At 38.0% G+C, this 25,668-nt stretch overlaps 1 protein-coding gene across 1 annotated transcript in view; it reads right to left on the bottom strand.

Annotated features, from left to right (window-relative positions):
• DZIP1L (DAZ interacting zinc finger protein 1 like) overlaps positions 1–25,668 on the bottom strand; it is a 60,099-nt gene that overhangs the window by 8,196 nt on the left and 26,235 nt on the right. Inside the window, exons 3-12 of the mRNA XM_043996897.1 lie at positions 24,374–24,458; positions 19,342–19,463; positions 18,134–18,295; positions 15,543–15,671; positions 14,812–14,874; positions 13,159–13,299; positions 11,342–11,372; positions 7,527–7,580; positions 4,676–4,809; positions 3,065–3,257 (exon numbers count right to left, since the gene is read on the bottom strand). Of these exons, the coding sequence (XP_043852832.1) occupies positions 3,065–3,257; positions 4,676–4,809; positions 7,527–7,580; positions 11,342–11,372; positions 13,159–13,299; positions 14,812–14,874; positions 15,543–15,671; positions 18,134–18,295; positions 19,342–19,463; positions 24,374–24,458 (1,114 nt within the window). The remainder of the gene's footprint in view (positions 1–3,064; positions 3,258–4,675; positions 4,810–7,526; positions 7,581–11,341; positions 11,373–13,158; positions 13,300–14,811; positions 14,875–15,542; positions 15,672–18,133; positions 18,296–19,341; positions 19,464–24,373; positions 24,459–25,668) is intronic.

The raw sequence follows: 25,668 nt of genomic DNA on the forward strand, positions 1-25,668 counted from the left end.
AGGTGGCACAGTGGATAAAGCACTGGCCCTGGATTCAGGAGGACCTGAGTTCAATTGTGACCTCAGACACTTGACTGTGTGACCCTGGGCAAGTCACTTAACACTCATTGCCCCACCCTGCCCCCTCCCCCCAAAAAATGTTTTACACAGTCCCTGGAATATACTAAACACTATGTAAATCCTTATTTCATTCCTTTCCCTACTGTGCACCTAGCACTATGCCAAGCACTGAGGCAGGCACATGACAAGGATAGCACATGCTCCTACTCCCGAGGGGCCTATGAAACGAGACTTATGAATAAGAAACAGAGAAAAATACAACATGGGATGTTATTCTTTTTTTTTTTTTAGAGGCAATTGGGGTTAAGTGACTTGCCCAAGGTCACACAGCTAGTAAGTGTTAAGTGTCTGCGGCTGGATTTGAACTCAGGTCCTCCTGACTCCAGGGCCGGTGCTCTATCCACTGCGCCATCTAGCTGCCCCCATGGGATGTTATTCTATTCACCAATCTTTTATGAGCCATGTCCCTGGTGCAATTATCAAGTTTTGATTATACAAGTACTAAACCGATTTTTTTTTCAAATGTTTTAGGAGCTCAGAAAAGAGATGATCAGTGTGGGTTGGGGTAGTGGCAGAAAATAAAAAGGGAAGCTGTGAATTGAGGTGAGCCTGAAAACATGGATGGGACATGGCTAGGAGGAAAGATTTGGATCAGCAGCTTAAGGAAGGGCATTGAAACAAGCTTTTGTGGGGAACAAGAAGGAGATATCTTTGGGATTTGTTTTGAAGGAGACACTTTGAAAGGATGCTTTAAGTCAGGTAGGTTAGAACTATATGACTTCTACTGGTAAAATAAACACAGATTCCCTCACACTCCAAAGAGTCCTAGCTGAATTCAGTAGACTTAAAATGGAAAGTAATCATGACCAGACTGAGGGTGAAGAAGAGGAGAAAGAAGGGGTTAGCAGTTAAAAGAGTGGGGCAGCTAGGTGGCGCAGTGGATAAAGCACCGGCCCTGGAGTCAGGAGGACCTGAGTTCAAATCCAGCCTCAGACACTTAACACTAGCTGTGTAACCCTGGGCAAGTCACTTAACCCCAATTGCCACGTAAAAAAAACAAACAAGCAGGGGCGGCTAGGTGGCACAGTGGATAGAGCACCGGCCCTGGATTCAGGAGGTCCTGAGTTCAAATCCGACCTTAGACACTTGACACTTAGTAGCTGTGTGACCCTGGGCAAGTCACTTAACCCCAATTGCCTCACTAAAAAAAACAAAAAACAAAAAACAAAAAAACAAGCAGTTAAAAGAGAAATAGCTGCCTTCACTCAGAAAACTGGAGAGTGGTGACAATCATTTTCTGCCTTTACAAAAGAATGAATGGAAAATTTGGGGAGGAATTGAAATAGAAAAATCAGATTAGTTATAAAGACTATCCTGAGAGAGTTCTACACTGAAAATATTTACATGAAGAGAATGAAGACTATTCTTGAGCTTTCTAAATTACAGGATAAGGACATATTCATCTGGAATCACTTGGATTCTTCTTACTTATAAGCAGGAGTATAACTTAATTAAATTCCCTTTCAGACCTAAGGAGGTCAAGGACAAAAAAAAAACCTCCAATATAAAACAATATACACAGTAGTCCTTTGGGATATCAAGGAAGTAGAAACAGAGTGAGTGCCCATTTACTAAAAATGGCTATCAGTCTAAGAAGTACTCTAAATCTATTAATAAACAAAAACTATTCCTTAATTCTTAGCATGTTTGTCCAGTAGAAATATCAGGAAATATTAGAAGTATTTAGTTCTATATGATAGCTGAGAGTTCTATTATCCATTTGTAATCAAATTTGTCTTTTTCAACAGCTTTATTTCTTTTAGGCCCAGGATTCATTAGCTGCACCTAATCTGCATGGTAGATATGGTGATCAACACCACCCAAGGAGCTCTTATATTGAAGGGCTCCCTACAAAAATCAGGTATAACTTCTCTGATTAAGCCTTAAATATTTATCTTTTCGCAAGAAACGGCAAATGAATCTTTTCTAAAAGTTTCTGCTTCAGGACCTAGAATTTAAACTTATAAGAGAGGTAGTATGGGACAGCAGAGTAAGGCAGGCTAGCGAAATGGAAAAAGTACTTGATTTGAGAATCAGAAAATCTCAGTTTGAATCCTAACTGTACTGCTATAATAGCTAACTTTTATAAAGCATCTATTCTGTGCCTGGCACTGTGCTAAGCTCTTTTTTTGTGTGGGCAACGGGGATTAAGTGACTTGCCCAGGGTCACACAGCTAGTAAGTGTCAACTGTCTGAGGCCGGATTTGAACTCAGGTCCTCCTGAATCCAAGGCTGGTGCTTTATCCACTGTGCCACCTAGCTGCCCCCTAGGCTAAGCTCTTTACAATTATTATTGAGTCCTTACAACAACCCTGGAAAGTAGGTACTATTATTATCCCCATTTTACAGATGAGGAAACTGAGGCAAACAAGGGTTAAGTGCCTTGCTCAGGGTCACACAGTTCGTAAATGTCTGAGACTGGATTTGACCTCAGGTCTTCCTGACTCCAGGCCCAATATTCTATGCACCATGACACCACCTAGTTGCCCCAATCATTGAGTTACTTCCTTCTCTGAGCCTCAGAATCTAAAAATCTATGATTCTCACACTAAGGAGGAAAAAAAATAATTATCTTAGCCAAGTTACTAAATCTGTCTAGTCTTTAGCTGTCTGATTTATAAAAGGAGGATTTGAACTTGATGGTCTTTAAGGGTCTTTTTTTTTTTTTTTTTTTAGTGTGGCAATTGGGGTTAAGTGACTTGCCCAGGGTCACACAGCTAGTAAGTGTTAAGTGTCTGAGGCCGGATTTGAACTCAGGTACTCCTGACTCCAGGGCCGGTGCTCTATCCACTGTGCCACCTAGCTGCCCCTTTAAGGGTCTTTTAATCCTATTATTCTCTGACTTCTTCCATAGCCCCAGGTTTGGCAAATGTCGATATATGCCAGCAGGAATTTCCTATGTTTCTAACACAGGTTCCCAGAGACAATTCCTCCAACTACTTACCTGTAGCTATAGTAGCTGGTTGTGACAACATGCTCTCATTCTGCTGCCTTTCAATGATTTTTCGAGCGACCTCCTTCATAAGCTTGTCCCTTAGTTTCAGGAGTTCTGAAAACCTCTTGGCTTTCTGTTCTCGGTGGGCTTTTAACATTGCTTCCAGATGTTTGTGAGTCTGATCAGAAATTCCCTTTGTACCCTAAAACAGGCAAAATAAATGAAAGATATGGGTAGCATTAAGAATTTCTGCTGCCTCAGAAACTTGACACTAGCTGTGTGACCTTGGGCAAGTCACTTAACCCTCATTGCCCAGCCTCCCCTCCCCCCCAAAGAAAAAATCTGCGTGAGAATTCGAAAGGGCTCACGATTTTTAAAAAATAATATTTACCTCCAGAGAAAGAAACGATGGAATCTGAATGCAGATAGAAGTATACTTTTTTCATTTTATTTTTCATGGGGGTTTTTATCTGCATGTTCTTTCACAAAATGACTAATATGGAAATCTATTTTGCATGACTGAACATGTTTAACCTATATCAAATTGCTTACTATCTTAGGAGGGGAAAGGAAAGGGAGGGAGAGAATTTGGAACTCAAAATTTTTTCAATGAATGCTAAAAATTTTTTACACATCATTGGGAAAAATAAAATTTTATTAAAAAAAAAAAATCTGTGTCAGAAGAGAGAGATTCCTTCCTGTGTCTTTTCTTTAGTCTTAATTCTAAATATTTTTTCCAGGCCCCTGGGAATAATGATGAGAATAATAATAGCTCACATTTATATATCACTTTTTAAGATTTGCAAAGTACTTTATATAGTTTATCTCATTTGATCTCCACACCAGACCTGTGAGGTAGGTGTTATTATCATTGTTTATAACCGAGGAAATTGAGGCTCAGAAATATTACGTGGCTTGCCCATTTTCACACAATTAGTGTCTAAGATAAGATTTGGACTCAGGTCTTCCTAACTCCAAGTCCAACACTATAACCACTATACAGAGAGGCAGCCAGGAGGTGCAATAAAGTGTTGGAGCTGGAATCCAGAAGACTTTAGCTCACCTCCAGCTCAAACATTTACAACCTATGGGACCTGGACAAGAGTCTTCATCTCTGTCTACTTCAGTTTCCTTATCTCTGAAATGGGGATAATAACAGCATCTACCTTCCAAAGTTGTTGCAAGGATAAAAATGAGATAATATTTGCAAAACAATTTGCAAACTTTAAAACACTACATAAATGCTAGCTATTTTTTTTCCATTGTTATTACTCTGCCCTCACTCCTGGTTACCTAAGCATACTTCCTACTAACAAGGTAACAAATCTGGAGATTTCTCTACTCTCATGCTATAAAGCAATTCTTTTAAATGGTAAATGTTGGAACCAAAATGCAACTGGTTAATACGCTAATTGTTCTTCCCATCCTTGACTTTTATCTTGTAATCAGTCTTCAACTACAATGTTTATATTCCAGCTAAAGCTGAATACAGAAGAACAATTAGCAACTTTGCTAATTATATTGTCAAAGATAATTCATAAGTTTAAGAAGATCTTAAGTGTTGATTACAGGGCTCAGCAGTGAAAGTGTATAGTTACTTCTTAGTTCATAAAAACTTGCCCTTTTAAGTCCCATGCTTTCTAGTTTTTCTTCCAGGGTGTCTTCTAGAATTGGCCGGAATTGCTTCAGTAAATTCGGGTTCCTTCTCAGTATTTCCAGAACCTTCTGCTTTCCATATAAGGAGTCCTCCAACTCTGCAACACAGTCAAATCACTGAGGTCAGTTAACCTTGTTAGAAGGCCTTCATCCTCAGCAAAGCTACTTTTCAAATCTGACCATAGATGTAACGATTGCCCTGTACTGCTAACTAATGAAAGCCTCTGGTAACAGACATCTGACTACGGTTTCCTAATGCACTCACTTTTGAGCTCAGCAGGGTTCACACCCAGCAAAAAAGTACAAAAGACGTGAAGACCTACCCAAGAATTAGACTCACTTTGGGAATTCTATTCACTTGTGCTTCTGTCTCAAACTCAACTTTCTGGATTCCCCATTACTAATTTTAGTTAGCTAGTTAGTTATCTGTTTGTTTGTTCTAAATTATCAAACACCAAATAAAATGGTTGTTTTCATATAAGTAATAGAAGAGAAAAAAGATCATACATGAAACTGCAGATTTCTGTTATGTACAGCTTGCTTTTCTCCCACACTTCCTTACCTTTTTAGAGGGATTTGTCCCACCCTACTTTGACTAATTTTCCAGATTCTGCAACCATGACTCATTCCCACCCACTGGTAACTACAAACTCCCTGGCCTCCACCCTGCCCCTCATATTTCCAGATCACTGATTGTTTTGGACTCTGACAACTTTAACCCATGCCCTGCCTCTCTCCAGCCCAGGCTACTGCCTGACTTTCTCTTTAACATTCCTTACATGACCAGTCTTGACTGTCTGCTGTCCATGACCTAGACTGAATGAAACATGTCTACAATCAAAACTAGGTCTATCAAAAGTTAATTCAACCTGACAGAATATATGGTCATACTTAAGATCTTTCCTAACTCTAATTCATCATTCCTTTATTTTGCCTTCCTTTAGTATTTACATGGACTCAGTTTATCCTATAACCTTTCTTTGTGCAATAGATACATTCCTGAAGCTAAATGCACCTTGAATTCTCATAAATATATACACAAACATGTACATGCATGCACACATATGTACACATATACTAATGCATATTTATATGTACATATATGTATACAGAAAATACATTTTTAAAAACTTTAATAATAATTATTGAGAGTCAGTGTAGCATAATAGATAGGCAACTGACCCTAGAGCCAGGAAGGACAGAATGAAAATCCTGTTTCTGATACATACTGGCTACATGACCTGGGGCGTCACCTGACCCTTTCAGTGTTCTAGGCAACTCTAAGACTTCAAGTTCCAGAGAAGATGCTGATCACCTTGGTAGAGGGAGTTTCCTGACCTGGGAGTTCTCCATATCAATGAAATAACATGTCTAGATTCTTATATCAAGCAAACACTCTCCCTTTCAGCCTCTCTCCATGCGCAATTTGTGTATTTTGTGGGTATGGATTTTTTTTACATGCAGAATTATGTCTGCTTAAAGGGAGAATAAACTGGTAACAATTGTGCATGATTGATAGTTTATATTTTAAGTATTGTTCAACCTTTTTTCTATTGGTGCATGTTTGAAAGATTACATAAACCTCAAGATCTGAGGTCACATCCTTTTTTTCCTTTTATATCCCAAAAGTACCTAATACAAGGCTTTGCTCTGCAATGATAGCTAACGTGTATGCAGCACATACTATGTGCCAAGTCCTTTACAGATGTTATCTCATTTGATCCTCACAACAACACTGAAAGATGGGTACTAGTAGTATAATACCCATTTTACAGATGAGGAACCTGAGGTTAGGTGACTTCCCCAAAGCTACACAGCTAGTAACTACCTGAGGTCACATTTGAACTTGGGTCTTCTTGACTCCAGACCCAACACTCTGTCTGCTGCACTGCCCAGCTGCTTTGATACTATTTGCAAATGCTAAGGACTAAAAAAGCACTTTCCAAGGAGCTGGTGTTAGAAGATCCAAAAAGAAAAGCAGAGGAGCATGGGAGGATATTGAGTGCATTTTGGTATTGCTTGATTAAATATATAATATGTAAGGATATATAAATTAACAACAGCTTTGGGGGGGGGCAGGGCAATGGGGGTTAAGTGACTTGCCCAGAGTCACATAGCTAATAAGTGTAAAGTGTCTGAGGGCAGATTTGAACTCAGGTCATCCTAAATCCAGGACCAGTGCTTCATCCACTGCACCACCCAGTTGCCCCAACAACAGCTATTTTTAAGTCAGCAGGGTCATTATTATGTCTAACCAAACTGGGGTGGTTGGTGTTGTTCATCCTCCAACCTCAAAGAGAACAAATTAAATCATAAGAAGTGGTCTTGACTTGTACATGAATTGAATATGAGTGGGGCAGAACTACACAAAATTATCAGCCTCCCTCTCTCCTCCAGAGTCATCAAAGTCCAGTGGAAAGACAAAAGTCAAGATGACTGGTGATGGTCCCTACCAAACCAAACTGGGATATGCAGCTTAAGAAGTATAGTGTAGTAGATACGGAATTGGCCTTAGATACAGGAAGACCTAGGTTTGAGTTCTACCTCTGAAAGATGCTCATCTGGGAGTTTCCTGTATCTGAAATTACAGATTCAGTCTTTCTTCCATGATCTTAGATATATTATTTAGCTATAGAGATAGTTTAAAATACAATTATCCACATGCAGGCCCCACCTTGGGTAAGGAAAAGCAGATATAGCTTTCCCTATTTCACCACCTCCCAAAATACTTCTGAAACTCTGTCTTCTGTTATGAGCATCCCTAACTATAATACAGATGAAAAGACAAAAAGAAGTAAGAAATTTTGTTTCCTACCTTCTTGCGTAGAATCCTCTTCTGTCTCTTCTGCCTTTGCTACTTGGTGGATCACTGGAAAGAAAGAAAGAAAGAAAGAAAGAAAGAAAGAAAGAAAGAAAGAAAGAAAGAAAGAAAGAAAGAAAGAAAGAAAGAAAGAAAGAAAGAAAGAAAGAAAGAAAGAAAGAAAGAAAGAAAGAAAGAAAGAAAGAAAGAAAGAAAGAAAGAAAGAAAAAGAAATAAAGGAAGGAAGGAAGGAAGGAAGAAAGAAAGAAATAAAGAGAGAGAGAGAGAAAGAAAGAAAAAGAAATAAAGGAAGGAAGGAAGGAAGGAAGAAAGAAAGAAAGAAAGAAAGAAAGAAAGAAAGAAAGAAAGAAAGAAAGAAAGAAAGAAAGAAAGAAAGAAAGAAAGAAAGAAAGAAAGAAAGAAAAAGTTATGGGTTCCTCCCATATTTCATTCCACATACTTTTCTCTGAAAGGCCAATGGTATAGTGGAAATCTGAGAGCCAGAAAACCTAAGTTTGATTCTCAGCCCTTCCAATTACTGTCTTAGTAAGTTATTTAACTACTCTGAGCCTTAGTTTCCATATTTGGTTTTGTTCTTTTCTTGGAAGGGGTCTGGAAGTGTAGCATTCACTCACAGGCCCAATCCCACTGCTCATCTGGATGGGCCAGTTGGTCCACACTTAAGCAGCCTGATGACACCTGGCTTTCTGGGACTCATTCTATTGGAGTCAGACTTAAGGTGGCTTTAGCCACCACAGAACTCTCAAGCCAAGCAATGCTCCAGTTTCAGCCTCATGAGAAGCAGGTTTACAGACTGTTCATGGCCCCATGGCTAGTTTCCACATCAATAAAATAAATGAGGGGCAGCTAGGTGGCGCAGTGGATAGAGCACTGGCCCTGGAGTCAGAAGGACCTGAATTCAAATCCGGCCTCAGACACTTAACACTTACTGGCTGTGTGACCCTGGGCAAGTTACTTAACCCCAATTGCCTCACCAAAAAATTTAAAAAAATTAAAATTAAATAAAATAAGTGAAATACTTGTTCTGCCCATCTAACAGGATTTAAATCAGTGTGTCAAGTGCTTTGTTGAATGAAAACAAATTTAAAAAAGCAAAACACATGTGAGCTTGCTCTTAGTTCTAACCCTCTTTGATGAAAGGAACTGTGGAATACGGAAGCCAAAGCATCACCTCCCTTTAGCTTGTTTTTGCTCATGGTTCGGCTCTGAAGCAATCCAATTCAATTTATTGTTCTTTTGTTTTTGCACCAATCATTTCTTTTGGGGGGAGGGTGGGGCAATGGGGATTAAGTGACTTGCCCAAAGTCACACAGCTAGTAAGTGTCAAGTGTCTGAGGCCGGATTTGAACTCAGGTCCTCCTGAATCCAGGGCCAGTGCTTTATCCACTGCGCCACCTAGCTGCCCCCTCCAATTCAATTTAACAAGCATTTATTAAGCACTTACAATGTGCAAGACACTGTATGAAGTGGTGGGGATATAAAGACAAAAATGAAAATGTCTGACACCAAGAAGCTGTCTTCCAACTGGGAAAAAACAATGTAGCACCAGAGAGGTAGCATGGTATATTGTACAACAGTTCTCACACTTTGAGGCCTCATGGTCTTTTTAAGCTCTAAAAACAACTAAGGACCCCTCCTCAAAGAGCTTTCATTTATGAAGGTTATATCTATCTGTATATACCATTTTAAAAATTAAAGTATCTTAGTATTATTATGAAAATAGTTTTGACCTCACAGATGACCAGGGGTTCACAGACCACACTTTGAGAGCTACTGGTACTGGACTGGTAAGAAAAACCTACATTCATATACTGTCTCAGACATTAATTGTCTGATTCTGAAAAAAATCACTTAACTGCTCTGTACCTCAGTTTCCTCCTCTGTAAAAGGAGGAGGGTGCACTCCATGGTTTTTAAAATCCTACAGAGAGGGTAGCTAGGTGGTGCAGTGGATAAAGCTCCAGCCCTGGATACAGGAGGACTCAAGTTCAAATCTGCCCTCAGACACTTGACACTTACTAGTTGTGTGACCGTAGGAAAATCACTTAACCTTCATTGCCCCACCAAAAAAAACCCACAGTCCTACAGAGGCAGCCAGATGGCTTAATTTAACTTGCTAAATTCTGTAAATAAGGCAACTCGAAGGACACTCACTACCAATAAAGTATGCCTCATAGGCTTTGTTGCTGTGCCCCCCTCCCCCCCCCACACACACACACACCATAGAGTCCACAGGAAGAGAAATAGGACCAGTGAGGAAAAACCACGCCCAGTCAGGAGAGGACTAAGGATTATCAAGTGTCCTCATCCATCAACTGGAATCAACTCTTTTGGAGATTCATTCTGCTAACTATTCTTGTAGATGTTATAGTCACAGCTACTTTGGCAGTGAAATCCTTTAATATCAGAAACTGCTATCATTTTATCAGAGGAAATGACACTTAAGAAGAGGCATTAACATATACTTTACTGCTGTCTCCTTAAGACTACAGGACTTTTCCACCTGACTTAAAGCTGAAACCTTTCTCATGTGTTGTCTCTGACATTAGAATGTAAGCTCCTTAGGACTTCAGAGAAACCTGGAGGGTCTTACATGGGCTGATGATGAATGAGATGAGCAGAACCAGGAGAACATTGTGCACAGTATCATCAACATTGTGTGTTGATCAACTGTGATAGACTAGATTCTTCTAACCAATCCAATGGTATAAGAAAGTTCCAAAGGACTCATGATGGAAAAGGCTCTCCAAATCTAGCAAAAAAAAAAGAAACTGTGGAATATGGACACTGATTGGACCATACTATCTCTTTTGGTTTTGGTGGTGGTGTTTTCCTTTTTTGAGGTTTTTCCTTCTTGCTCTGATTCTTCTAATATAACATGACCAATGCAGAAATATGTTTAATGTTATATATCAGATCACCTGCTGTCTAGGGGAGGGGAGCAGGGAGGAGAGGGAGGGAGAAAAAATTTGAAATTGGAAATCTTATCTAAACAAAGGTTGAAAACTTAAATGAATTAGTTAATTAATAATTAATAATTTTTTTAAAAAAAGAATGTAAGCTCCTTGAGAGCAGGGACTGATTTTCCTATTTATGTTGTCCCTAACCATTATCCCCAATGTTTAGCACAATGCTTTCCATATAGGAAGTGCTAAATAAATGCTTCATTCATTCATTCACCCAAGGAAGGTTGCAAAAATATATCTTAGTGGTAGTTGAAGAATTAAGACAAAGCCCAAGTTGACATCGAGTTATATGGTTTACACATACATACATACATACATATGTCTTTATATCTCCCTTAATGTCTACCACCGTGCTTTGCACATAATAGATTAAATGTGTGTCAAATAGATTAATATTAGTTTCATGTTTATATAATAAAATGACTTTCAATTTTATTCTCTAGTAAAATCCTTTTCTAGGTCATACCTTATCATGAATGATTCCTCTCTACTCTCAATTTCAGCCAAATAAAAATGATATTCATGGTATATAGTTGAAGGGACATGGATCTCAGCTAGAAAACATGCCAATGGCAATTAAAATTGCTCTATAGAATCCTATTGTCCTAGATTTGAATTCTTTTTTTTTTCTACTTACATGCCCTGTTCTTAGGGCATTTGATCAAGGAACATTGACAAGAGTGATTTGGAATAAAGACTAGGTGTTGAATGTCATTACCAGGTATTAAAGATATTATTACTTTACTAGATTTCTTAGGGGTGTGGCTGGGGGGGGGCGGTAAGACTCTATATTGACTAAAACTTGGGCTAATAATTCCAATTCATTTAAAGAATAAAAACTTACCTTCTTCCTTTCTGAGAGACATCCTTTTAATCTGTAAAAATTTAAAACAAGGAAAATAAGAAGCAGATGAAATGTCTTTTATAAATTTATTTTTACTATGCTCTGAGCAGCTGTTCTCTCAGAAGTAGAACTGGAAATGAGAGAGGGACTATGTGTAAGGGAGAAATAGAACACTAACCTAGCAGTCAATAGAACTGGGTTTTAGTCTTGGTTTGACCACTTACTAGGCATGGGATTACTAGGCTAATCTCTTCATTACTCTGATCCCAGTTTATTCATCTGTCCAATGAACACAGTGATATCTGTACTGACTTCCTTAATATAGGCTACTTGTAAAGATCCATACACATTTAAGATAATATTCCCATAAGAACAGCAACAGGAATGACATTTTTTATTCAGTAAATCCCTAACAATACTAATGTTCAAGCAATTTCATATTGGTGATAACTAGGCGCATACTTCCTAGTGGGAGTATATTTCACACTGTACCAATGAGAGAGGGTTTATTAATCAAAACTTATTTGTAGTGGCCTTCCATCCATAAAAATGTGCCTTCAGTTAGCTGCTAAGTTAGAAAAACTGAACATAGTGCCTAACACATAGAAGGTATATAGAAGGTATAAGTAAACAGAGGTCTGGACTTAGAATCAGAAAAGACCCAAGTTCAAATCTTGCCCCATATACTTAACTACATGTATGACCTTGTACAAGTCACTAAACCTCTGGAAGCCTCAGTTTTCTCATCTATAAAATATAGATAATATAGCACCTATTTCACAGGGTAAATGTGAAGAACACATGAAGTAATACATGTTAAATGCTTTGCAAAGCTTAAAGCACTATATAAATATTAGCTCTTAATGATTATTATTAACATGTATGCAATAATCAATTCATTCATGCTAAGGTAATAAGAGTGACAAGGCCTAATCTATATCCCTTTTCAGATGGGTTTGTATTTAAAAAATCAATAAATTTAAAAATTAATAATAATTAATAAATTTTAAAAATCAATAAATTTAATAATTGAGTTAATAACCTTTATATAGTACCCAATCCTTGTGGGTATTTATATATATATATATATTTTTTTTTTAAAAGGGTAAGTCTTGGGAGTGTTACTTTGATGCCTCATCTTGGCATTAAAATGACCCTGGGTTCTCAAAAGGTCAAATATTTCTCAAGTGATACACTCTATTAGCTATGCAGGGTCCTTCCTAGCTAGGAACTAAAACTCTATAGCAGATTTGCCATCTGGTAATGAACTCTGTGTGTGCATGCGTGTGTGTGTGTGTGTGTGTGTGTGTGTGTGTGTGTGTGTGTGTGTGTGATGACAAGCCATAGATAATACAAATGACCTTCAGCCCTACATAGCCCCATTCTGCTTCTACAATTATCTTGGCAGAATGGCAAAAAAGAAGGCAGAAGCTACTTAAATCATATAGTCTATAGACCATCCATACACTTGAATTTAATTGTTGGTATTCTTGACAAGTTATCATTATTAAACAATCAGTGAATCAACATACTACTGGAGGAACTTGCTCATATCTATACTGAAGTTTTTACTCTAAAAGAAACAAATGACATATAGGTTAGCAATAACTTCAAGGGGAAGTCATAAGTCCTCTCCTCTGAGAAGTAATTAAATGAACTGGCAGAAATGGTTTAATTTTCTACTCAAAGGTAAAAAGAAACATCATTTAATGGTATACTTGGTAAGCTCACTTTGCAATGCTCATGATGAGTACATTTTTAAGACGACTTGAATACCTTAAATGAAACTAACTTAGAGAAGAAGATGGCAGACATACCATTTCTTCCTGAGACTTAATGATGTTGGCCTGATCTCGGCACTTGGCATTGAGTGAATCCATTTGGCGCTGAAAATGGTCTGTAGCTTTCCGTTGATCCTGAGACAAGGAGACCCGTAGCCTCTCATTTTCATCCTTCAGCTGTTAGAAGAATAAGATCTGTTAAATTTCTGATCTGGCCTCTGGGATCCCACATCCCGTATTAAAATGTTGTCCAAAGAGATTTCATCCCAGAGGAAACTAAGATAAGCTCTTGTGGGGGATATGTCAGAAAAGTCTATAACATATCACCCAATTCAGTGAAATATTCATGAGCTATCTGAGGTTAAATAAGAACTCAGGTCTTATTTTGTCAAAATGATTAATCATATCAAATATCTGCCTGCTGTTGAGGTAATAACTACAATTATTTGTCATAGATTTTTTAAAGTCATTATCAAATATATTGCTGTTATTTTTCTGCTCTGATGAAATTAAATGAATTGTTTCCTGAAACATGAGAAACAGTTTTCCCTACATAAACATAATGAATGATTTGCAGAAATACATGAAATAACAGTAATACATTTCTTTTAGTTTTACAATTAAGCTTCCCTTCATATAATCAGTCCATAATCTACACAGAGTAAGGCAGTATTAAAGACCATGTTCCCATAAGCTTAGAGAAAATAGTCTATGGTTAATGTGGTCAAATGAAGGCCAAAAATATGCTTAGTTTTCTCTACTGAGACAAATGAGAGGAACAGTATGGTCAACATCACCACCAGCTTCCCAGTGAGGAAGTTTTTTACACCTAATAAAAACAGAGATAAGTAGAGATGAATCCTTGAACCCAGGGCTTAAGACTTTCTTAACTCAGATCATATAATCTTTAGAGCCTCCATTTGTCTTTATCAGGGGTCAGCAACTATGGCTCCTGGGCCAAATCTGGGCCATCACCTGTTTTCATACACACCATGAGAAGCTAAAAGATCATAATTTGCCAGCCCCTAGTCTATACAATTGTGTAAAATGAGTTTTTAAAAGATTAAGTGACTTGCCTAGGATAACAAGAAATTTCTGTGTATATAAACAAATTTTATATATATATATACATATATATATATACACATACACATACACATATATACATAGACATGATAGATAGATAGAAAGATATAAAAAATACTGTATTTACCTCCTCTGCAGTATTTGCCACCCTGACCCCCAATTTTGATAAGTAAATTTTAATTAATTTTTCCTCCATAAAATTTTATCCACTAGTGGGCTGCTGGGGTTAGCAGAAGTAGAGGATCCATTGATAGTTTGACAAGAACAGGAACTGAAGAGGCAGAGACCTTGTTTGTTTAAAGTGAAAGTCTGCTTACCTTTATGCATGCCTCTTCAACTGTTCTTACCAAACTTATTGAGGCTTTCTTTGTCCAAGAGAAAATACGAGGAGCCTATGCTACAACCTTTGCTGCATTGTTCCCGAGGTTGACGATGTCAGTAGCTATGAGTAATTTTTCGTCTTGAATCTCCTCTTCCTCATTCAAAACCCCAACCCATTTTGCTAGTAAACTATCACCTTCCTGAGATGAGGCGGAGGGAGTATTTTGAGAGTAATCAGAAAACCTACGCTACAGTCACAAACACTTTCATTATAGTCTTTACCCTTTTCTTTTCTGCCAGATGTTCTTCCTGCAGGTCCTTTAATTTTCTCTTCCATGTTAATTTCTGGAAAATCAAAAGTATATAAAGGGTAATTATTGAGCTCTAAGCAGGAGTTTTTAACCTGGAATCCATGAACTTTGTTGTTTGTATAACCCCATTTCAATATTAGGTTTCCTTTGTAATCCTATACATATCAATTCATGTATTTAAAAACAATATTCTAAGAAAGGGTTACATCAGCTTTACCAGACTGCCAAAAGGAACACATACACACACAAGATTAAAAAAGCCTGTGTTTGACAGGACTAATGGCTGAAATAAATCGTCGGAATTTTGTCTGTGTCCCTAAATCCTTTCCTTATTAGATCACCTCAATATACTGATTTTTAACTGGCCCCGAATGACAGAAGAGCTTCTTCTTTTGTCCCTTTCATATGGAGCTGGATTATACCAAATCACGATTTATCCCATGAGGCTGACGCAGGCATAGATAAAATAGTCATATAGAACTGGTTTTTGTCCTTCATTTTCAAAGAGACAAAAGGCAAAATGACTGGCAATGTATGACCTTGGCATCTTTGATATCTGCCCAAGCTCTAAGCATTCCACAGCGCCTGCTTCAGCCCCCTTCATGACCACTGAACAAATTGTTCCCATCTATCCATTTTGCTGGGGGCAGTAGAAATGTTTCTAAACTGGAAAAGGAGATGAAAGGTGTGAGGAAAACTGACCTGATGTTCAAGCTTCTCCTTCATGTCTTGTACTTCCTTTGCCTGTTTTTGTCGGTCTTCAAAGTCATCATCCCTCAGTGTTCCAAGGTGGGACTCTACTACAGTGCGGGTTTGCAATACTTGGAGTTTCTGAAGAAATTGATACATATTTTAAACTAAAATCTCATAATAATAGTCTCTGAAAAGGACATACAACTGATAAAAGAATCCTTTAACATGGCCTATCAAAGAATCTTCAAGCCTGCAAATATTTTTGTCAGCCTACAAAAATTGTATCTGCCATTCTTCCATTTATGTGTGTGGTAGTGAATGACTTGGAGGAGGATACAACCTAGGAGACTGCGATTTTCACTGGCATTTTTACTTCCCTGAATTCTAATTTCCTTAGAATCCAATCTAATGTTTTTCTGTGATCTAGAAACTGTAAATCCTAAGTCATCCTATAAAACTAAGGAACTGATAAGCTATTATACCTTTCTATGTTGAAAGTCTTTTTAAAAGTCTAGTTGGGGGCATCTAGGTGGTGCAGTGGATAAAGCACCAACCAACCCTGGATTCAGGAGGACCTGAGTTCAAACCTGGCCTTAGACACTTAACATTTACTAGCTGTGTGACCCTGGGCAAGTCACTTAACCCTCATTGCCCACCCCCCCCAAAAAAAAGTCTAGTTGGTGGGGGGCATCTAGGTGGTGTACTAGATAAAGCACCAGCCCTGGATTCAGGAAGACTTAAGTTCAAATCCAACCTTATTGCCCCAAGTTTAGTTGGTTGGTGATATAAGTTCAGTGGTTTTGTTCTTTTTAAAATTTTTTCAAACTAAATGTAAAAACAATGAACATTTTTTAAAATTTTGAGTTCCAGGGGCAACTAGGTGGCACAGTGGATAAAGCACTGACCCTGGATTCAGGAGGACTTGAGTTCAAATACAGCCTCAGACACTTGACACTTACTAGTTGTGTGACCCTGGGCAAGTCATTTAACCCTCATTTCCCCATCCCCCCAAAAATTATGAGTTCCAAATTCTCTCCCTCCCTTATTTTTCTCCCCTGCTCATTGAGAAAGCAAGTAATTTGATATACATTATGCATGTGCAGTCATGCAAAACATATTTCCATATTAGTTATGTGAAATTAAACAGACCAAAAACATGGTATTGTTTTTGCATAACATTAGCTTTACAACAAATTGTTTATTTAAAAAAATTTAAGGCAATGCATTAAAGGAAAATACTCTTAATTATAAGATACATCTATAAAAAATAGCTAGTATTGAATTTGGAACAAAAAAATTGGGTTCAAATTCAACTTCATATTTTCTGCTTCTGTGGAAGTTTATCATGCTGCCTTTGAACTTGTCTAATGAAGAGTTCTTCAATGAGTAGACTAAACAATTCATCTCCCTGCTTCTTTGAGCTGAGAGACATGAACTTCCTTCAGTTTACAGAAAAAATGTCTACTGACTTTTTCAGTTTCTTAGTAATTGTGTGTGCCCCTGGATTTTCATCTTACAATAATAGCTAAATGCCTGGTCTAGATTTTTTTTCTATCCACTTTTCAGAGAAGTGTTGAAAAGTGTCAAAGCCAATGTTGAACTTAAGAGAAGAGAGTTGGAAGAGGATTCTCTGCATGTATATGCATGCAGCATGGGAGGTGGGGAATGGAATAAGCATTTATATAGCTTCTGCTATGTGTCAGGAATGTGCTAAGTGATTTACAAATATTATCTCATTTGATCCTTACGATAGTCCTGGGAAGTAGGTGTTGTTATTAACCCCATTTTACAGGTGTGGAAACTGAGGCAAACAAAGGGTAAAGTGACTTGTCTGGGGTCACACAGCTGAGACTGGATCTGAACTCAGGTCTTAGGTCCAGCGTTCTATCTACTGCACCAGAATACAAACATTTTGTAAATTATAATGACCAATCTCAGCCCCAGTAAAGAGATATGGAAATATACATTTCCTTGGAAGGAGGTGATGCAAGAGGAGGGCTATATGTTCAGATTATTGCAAATACCATTGGAAATATTTACTATGTGGGTTGGTTTTGCTTAGCTGTTTTCTTTGTTACAAGGCAAGGGTCATGAGGAATTGGAGGGGATGGAGGGAAAGTGCAGAAATCTAAAGACAGAAAGGTATGCAGAAGTGACTATGATGTAAAAATACATCAATAAAACTTTTTAAATGGAAGTACCCTGATCTAGAAAATGCATTTTTAAACTACATATTCATTGCCAAGACAAGGGTTTTGTGCTTCTGCTTCCTGTAAAGTTGTTACAAAGAGCCAGTTTTCTGGGACTCTCACTGTTTGAGATGCTGAGGATATGAAAAAAAGGACAAACAGCCCTGCTTTTACAGAGATTATCTTCTAATGGTGGATGCAACATGTAACCAAGTACATGGATCCCTCTTAATTTATAGGGTAAATATGCAAAATGTGGTTATTATAAAAATATTTTTAAATGTGAATGAGTTTAAACATCACCTGAAGAGTACACCCTAACAATCTACTAATGGCAGATTACATTTATTTGGAGTGAGGAAAAAGCTAACATGCAGCCAACCAAGTGTGTAAACCTTTTACATAACTTACTTCTTCTAGCATAGAGTTCTGACTGGTAACACTCTTAAATTCACTTAGAAGCAATTTCTTTAAACTGTCTATTTCCTGGTAAAGCTTCATCCTTTCCTCTTCTTTCCATCTGTCGAATTCCTTCTTTGCCTCTGTTTCCCTCAGGCGAATATTCTCTGCTTCCTGAAAAGACAAGCCAGAATAATATAAAATACTTTTTTCAATTAAATTTTCAAAACAATCATTGATCACCAACTGTGTACCCAACTACCAGTGTAGTAGCTATGGAGATACACAAGAGAAGTTTCTAACATACAGCACTATATGCTCCTTAGGAGCTCACAAAACCAATAGGCCCCTATCTCACATTTATAATTTGATTGTACACTCCTTGAAGGCAGAGTAGACCATTATTCTACTCCACCATCTTTTGCCAACAGCACATTGCTACTCAATCAATACATGCCCAAATAGGCACACTTTATGTGAACAAATTATACAAAAGAGACTAAAAATAATTTGGGTTAAAGTACGATTTGTCAGGGAGAGGACCTGAGCCCTCACAAGTCTGTGACTCACTTCACCTATGCAGGTGTGACAAAATCATCCAAATCTCTTTTCTTTCTTTCTTTTTCTTTTTTTTTTTTCGGGGCAATGAGGGTTAAGTGACTTGCCTAGAGTCACACAACTAGTAAGTGTCAAGTGTCTGAGGCTGGATTTGAACTCAGGTCCTCCTGAATCCAGGGCCGGTGCTTTATCCACTGTGCTACCTAGTTGCCCCCCCAAAAAAAATCTCTTTTCCAGGCCACCCAAAATTATTTTTTAAATCAATAATTGCTATACTTCCTTCCTTGGTAAAATAGGAATTGTAACATCTGTAGCATTGCCTATTATAATATTTGTAGTATTACAACCCTTATGGTGTTGTAATGATCAAATGAGACAGTGTTTGTGTAACACTTTGCAAACTTTAAAGCACTATTTAAAAATCATTTCTCATCCTGCCCTAAGTGGGCTTACAATCTAGAAGGAGGATGCCACACATATACAAATGACTACCGTACCAAATAGAATACGATAGGTATACCAAAAAAAGAACAGCTTTAGTCTTTAGCCTAGAAAGGCCCTCCAGAATTGTTATAATTTGTTGTGTAGCTATAACCTACGTCCTCAGGGACCTCTATAGCTTTAAATCCTCCTTCTCTATCCTGCTCCTTCCATGTTCCCACCTGAAGCTTTCGTTGCCTCTCCGCCTCTCTCTCAGCTTCCAGCTGGGACTGGGTCCACTTCAGCTTTGCCTTCAGTTCTTCTATTCCATCTTCCATGTGTTGCATTTGTTGTTTCTGTTTTTCTGTCAAGGCCATCCAAACAAAGGTGTTCCAAGCTTAATCAGTGATTTAGGGATTCTACACTAGGAATGTGTGTATAGGAGGGATGAAACAGATTGCAAGTATCCTATGATGCTCATTATTCCTTAATAGGATTGAACTTGCAAGACATGCCTTTGAGATGAGTATCCTCAGACTTTTTGAGTGTGTTATAGATCCCATCAGAAGTCTAGTGAAGCCAGTGGACCCCTTCTCAAAATAATATTCCCAAATGCATTAAATGAAATGTATAGGATTACCAAGGAAACCAATTATATTAAAAAATAGTTATCAAAATATTTTTTTAAAACAAAACAAGTTCACAGGCCCCAGAATAAAAATACATGTTCTAGGGGCAGCTAGGTGGCACAGTGGATAAAGCACTGGCCCTGGATTCAGGAGGACCTGAGTTCAAATCCAGCCTCAGACACTTGACACTAGCTGTGTGACCCTGGGCAAGTCACTTAACCCTCATTGCCCCGCCAAAAAAATGTTTTTAAAAATACATGTTCTAGAAGATAGTTAGATCTTTATAGAATCTATGCCTACAATTTATTTTTCTGTGGACAAGTGATTGTGATACAAACCACATTTGAATAGACAGGCTTATTTTGAAATATAATTAACCAGGAGTTTCTCCTCTAAAGTCTTGCTCCAAGTCTCTTCCTGGTGTGGAGGTGACCAGGTACAGTGGCTGTGTAAAAGCTCTGGCTCATCCTACCAACCCAGAAAAGCTTTGGGAATAGTCCTGCAAGAGGCTGTGTGTCAGTAATCAGAAAATCCAGGAAGGCTCATCATTGGATGGTTTGCCACCAAGTTCTGAATTTTTTCAGGCACAACTAATGTTGTAATTTTCCTTGGTGAAGGAATTAACCACCAATGAATTAGACTCATTATGAGAGACAGTGCAACAGATGCTGGCTCTGCAGACAGAGGACATAGATTAAAACCCTGCCTCTCTTGCTTATTTCCTGTGTGACTTTAGGCAAGCCTCTCTTGGCCTCAGTTTCCTCCTCTGAAAAATGAGAGGGGTGAACTAGATGGCCTCTGAGGTCTCCTCTAGCTCCTAATATATGATTATATTATGAAATATTAGATTCTTGAAATATCAAAATATTGAGGCACATAGTGGTTTTCTGATAGTATAGAAATTTCATTATCAGTACAAAATAGTTTTAGTTTAAAACCTGTAAATTAATTCCATGTACCATGAGATGGGTTTTTTTTTTTTGGTTCTAATCCCTAGTTCTATAATTTTCTGGATTCTCACTATAGAGCTCCATTTGACATCTCTTTTGCTGCCAAAATCAGATCTTAGGAAAAGGATCTTCTAATTAATGAATAATAAATAAATCGCCTTAGACTTATAAGAGCTCAAAATTTCCACACACATTTAATTCTCACTATATTTTTCTTTTCTTTTCTTTCTTTTTTTTTTTTTTTTTGGTGAGGCAATTGGGGTTAAGTGACTTGCCCAGGGTCACACAGCTAGTAAGTGTCAAGTGTTTGAGGCCAGATTCAAACTCAGGTCCTCCTGAATCCAGGGCCAGTGCTCTATCCACTATGCCACCTAGCTGCCCTTCTCACTATATTTTTCAAAAGGCATTATAGAAATAACGAATTTATGAAGGTTCAACCAACAAGCCTTTATTAGGCATTTACTACCTGTGAGGAATTGGGGGAACAAATATATAAATAAGATAGTCTTTGTCCTTAAGGAGCTGATATTCTACTGTAGGGAAGCAACATATTCATTGAAAAGCAAGCATAGAGAACAAAGAAAAAAGAAAAAAAAAGAAAAGCAAGCATAGAATTATACAAAATATATCTACACCAGGTTGTTTGGAAGACAATTAATGACTTGGGCATTGATTCTAAAAGGGTGTTGCCAAATGGCCTCAGGCATTTTTCAAAAAGAACTTACACTTGCCATCACATGCTCATGAGAGAATCTCCTACAAATGCCATGGAATTATTACTCACATGTACAAGTCTCCTGCCTTTCCCTCAGTGTGCCCCCATTCCTCATAACAAAGAATAATGCTGTGTTATGAGCAAAAATAATTTGAGAACCACTGAACTAGAGTAAATCAGGAAAGCCCTCTTGAAGAAGGTATCCTGTGGGGAGAACCTTGAGGTGTAACCATTCTCTCCAGTGATTCTCCTCCAGTCTAGTAGATTGATCACAAGCTCAGAGATTCAGAGTTGGACAGGACCCCCAGAGATCATTTAGTCCTTTTACAGATGAATCACCTAAGGCCCAGAAAGGGGAATTGAACAAGTGGTAAGCAGCTGAGCTGGGATTGAAACTGTTGGCCTAGGACTTGAAATTCAATTCGCTTTCTATTTTACCAAGACAATCTTCATAAGAAACTATGACCAAAACATTCATTATCTAATGGCCAACCCTTGGGTGATAGGCCTCTTCATTAGACTAGATCTCAGGGGTAAGAAACAATGTCCATTGCCAGGCCCTTACTCAAAGCTTTTTCAGCTTGGCATGATCGGCAGGTGAGCCTCCTCTGGCAGAGCCTTAAAGAACCCAGGATCAATTTCATGCAAAGGTGAGCCATCAAAGTGTGACTTCAGTGGAAGGTTGTCATCATAAATAATAGAAACCAAATATCTAGATTTCATTCTGCCCACTTCAAAAAAAAAAAGGTTCCATAGCACAATTTGGGGTAAATGTTAATTCTGCAGGTAGAGAATACTAAAATATAAAGATGCTTAGGAAAGGATTATATTGGAAAGAGCTAAATATAGAGAAAATATTATTGTTACCCTATCTTTGCTACTAACCAATTCAAGATATGACCTTGAGAAAGAATAATTATAGTAATGCTTTATAAAATAATAATAATAATACCTAACATTCTTATAGTGTTTTAAGATTTGCAACATACTTTTCATATATTATTTCATTTGATATTCACAACAATTCTTTACAACAAGATAGGAGAAATCTAGTCATTCCTATTTAATCAAGAAACCAAGGCTCAAATTGGTAACACTTGTTTAATTGTGTCTGATTTTCTGTGACCCCATTTGAGGATTCTCTTGGCAGAGATATTAGAGTCATTTGCCATTTCCTTCTCCAGGTCATTTTATAGATCAGGGACTGAGGCAAACAGGGTTAAGTGACTTGCCCAGGGTTACACAAGTAAGAAATATCTGAGGTCAGATTTGAACTCAGGAATATGAGTCTTCCTGATTCCAAGCCAAGTACTCTATCTGCTGCACCACCTAGCTGCCCAGACTACTAAATGGAGAATCTAGCACTAGAACTTCTGACTGCTTATACAGTGTCCCTTAAAACATTATACCAGGGGGGAAGCTAGGTGGTGCAGTGGATAAAGCACTGGCCCTGGAATCAGAATAGACCTGAGTTCAAATCTGGCCTCAGACACTTGACACTTACTAGCTATGTGACCCTGGGCAAGTCACTTAATCCCCATTACCCCACAAAACAAACAAACAAAAAAACATTATACCAAGGTGGTCACTTAACTTTCTTGAGTCCCATTTTCTTCACTTGTAAAATGAATGGGTAGAAACAGATGAACATACAGCTCCCTTCAAGCTCTAATATTCTATAATTCTATGCCCTTTACATAAAATTGGCTGGATGCGGTTTAGCATAAAAAATACCAAGGAGATTCCACTGTGAATTAAAGATATGCAAATATAAGAAGTTGCCAAGTCTTATTGAATCCACCTCCTCAAAATTTCTTACATCCATCTCCCAACCTCTATTCATGCCACAACCACTTTAGTTCAGACCCTCATCACCTCTTACTGACTATTTCAATAACCTCTTAATTGATCCTCCTACATCCATTTTCTTTCCTTTTTTCTTTCCTCTCCAATTTTTCCTTCACATAGCTTTTAAATTGATATTCCTAAAGCATTGGTCTGACCATGTCATTTTTCTACTCAAGAAACTTCATTGGCTCCCCATTCTCTTAGGATAAAATACAAATTCTTCCATTTGCCATTTAAAACCCTTCACAATTTGGCTCTACCCTATGTTTCATATAAACTGTTATGGGCAACAGACATCCCCCAAATCCCATAAAATTGCTAACTGAGGGATGTTATTAGCCTATCCTTAAAGGAGCTCAAAAGAGCTCACCTTCCACACTACTTACCTTGTTCAATTTAATCCTATCCCCTCAGTACTTAGGTGTGAGGCTAGCACTAAATATATTTATGCTTATTTGTACCCTGAGCACTGTACTTAGAATCAGTACATTCAAGTGTAAATCCTGACTCTGACACTTAGCAGCTCACATTTATATAATTGCTTTCCTCATAACAGCCCTGGTATGAAGGACAAGTATTATTTCACTTTACAAATGATAAACAGAGGCTGATACCACTCAAAGGTCACAGAGTTTATAAGCCATGGAGTTGGGACTGAAATTCGGATTCTCTTACACTAAATCTAGCACTACACCAAATGGTATCTCCTGACCATGGCAGGTCATTTAATTTCTCTAAGCCTCAGTTTCCTCATCTGTAAAGTGGAGATTATAATATATTGCCTAGTTCACAGGGATGCTGAGGAAAGCTCTTTGTAACCTTTTAAAGTACTATACAGGGCAGCTAGGTGGTACAGTGGATAAAGTACCAGTCCTGGATTCAAGAGGACCTGAGTTCAAACGCAGCCTCAGACATTTGTACTAACTGTATGACCCTGGGCGAGTCACTTAACCCTCTGCCCTGACCCCCCCCAAAAAAAAGACTCTACAAACTAATTTTAGCACTGTCTTTAAACCATCTTACTATGTGTATATTGTATAGCTTTGATTACAAGCTCCTTGAAGGCAAGTATTATTCTCATTTCCCTAATACTGAGGTCTAAGCTTTGAAAGGGTCAGTAAATGTTGCTTACCAGATTGCTTGATTTCAATATGTCTTCGCTGGATATGGCCTTGAAGATAAGAATTGTTTATGAAAGCTTTATCACATAAATGGCACTGCATATAAAAAATAGGAAATGGATTAAAATAGGTAATAATATTTGTACAGTGCTTTACAATCACAATATACTCTACATATATATGCCTAAATATAATGTATATATTTCTTTTTTTATTCTCCTAACTACCTTGTGAGGTATGTTTAGATCTATTAACCCTGTTTTACAAATGAATAAAGCGAGTAAAGGGACTTTTTAAAAGTCACAGTTAGGGGCAGCTAGTTGGCTCAGGGGATAGAGCACCAGCCCTGGAGGCGGGAGGACCTGAGTTCAAATCCGGCCTCAGACACTTAACACTTACTAGCTATGTGACCCTGGGCAAGTCACTTAACCCCAATTGCCCGGCAAAAAAAAAAAAAAAAAAAAAGTCACAGTTAGTAAATGGCCTCACTTCTTCTGGGCCTATGTCAAGAGATATTCTACTATTGTGGAGCTTAGGGCTTCCACAAAACAAAAAGTCCTTTTTCCTCCCAATGGTGATAAAGGGTATAAAGGAAGATAAAACACAACCTTTTAAACAATTTAGAAGTATCTGGAAAGGATAGCAACTGCTTTGAGCTTCAGTGACTGGTTCCTCCTATTCCAGCAGTAACTGCCCCAGCCTCCTCCCCAGCCTTCAGGACTGTGTCTTGAGCATAGGGAAGAGAGGAGTATGGTGGCAGACTGGTACAAGCTAGGTTTGGTATGCCAGGGACGTGGAAAGATAAGATTAGATTTCTTTTTATAACTTCTTTAGAACTAGAACATGGCACCTGAGTATTGGTATAGAGTCCTGAAGCAACGTGGTACTTACTATCCCTATCACCTCACCTTACCTCAGCCCTGCTACTTCCACACTGAACATCAGTGATGTCCAACTTTCTCAGAACTCTGATACCTCAGCATTATTTGTTTGATTTCATTGCAACCTTCCTAAGGTGGTTTAATTTTGTATGTATATTTATATATGTATATGCATATAGTATATTATATATAGCAATATATTAGATATGACCATATGCTTGTATACAATAATATTTATGTATATACAATTACATATCTGTATACCTCATTATTCTTCAAGATCCTATCAGTCTACCTCATCACTACCCTCTGTCCCTCTGATTTGAGGATGGAGCCATGAAACTCAAATGTTCCTGAAGGAGGGAGCTCAGCTCAGACATCTCATTTTTCACCTGGCTGCATTACTTTGGGATTTCTGTGACTTT

The sequence above is a fragment of the Dromiciops gliroides genome, chromosome 3, assembly GCF_019393635.1.
Source record: "Dromiciops gliroides isolate mDroGli1 chromosome 3, mDroGli1.pri, whole genome shotgun sequence".
Classification (NCBI taxonomy): Eukaryota; Metazoa; Chordata; class Mammalia; order Microbiotheria; family Microbiotheriidae; genus Dromiciops; species Dromiciops gliroides.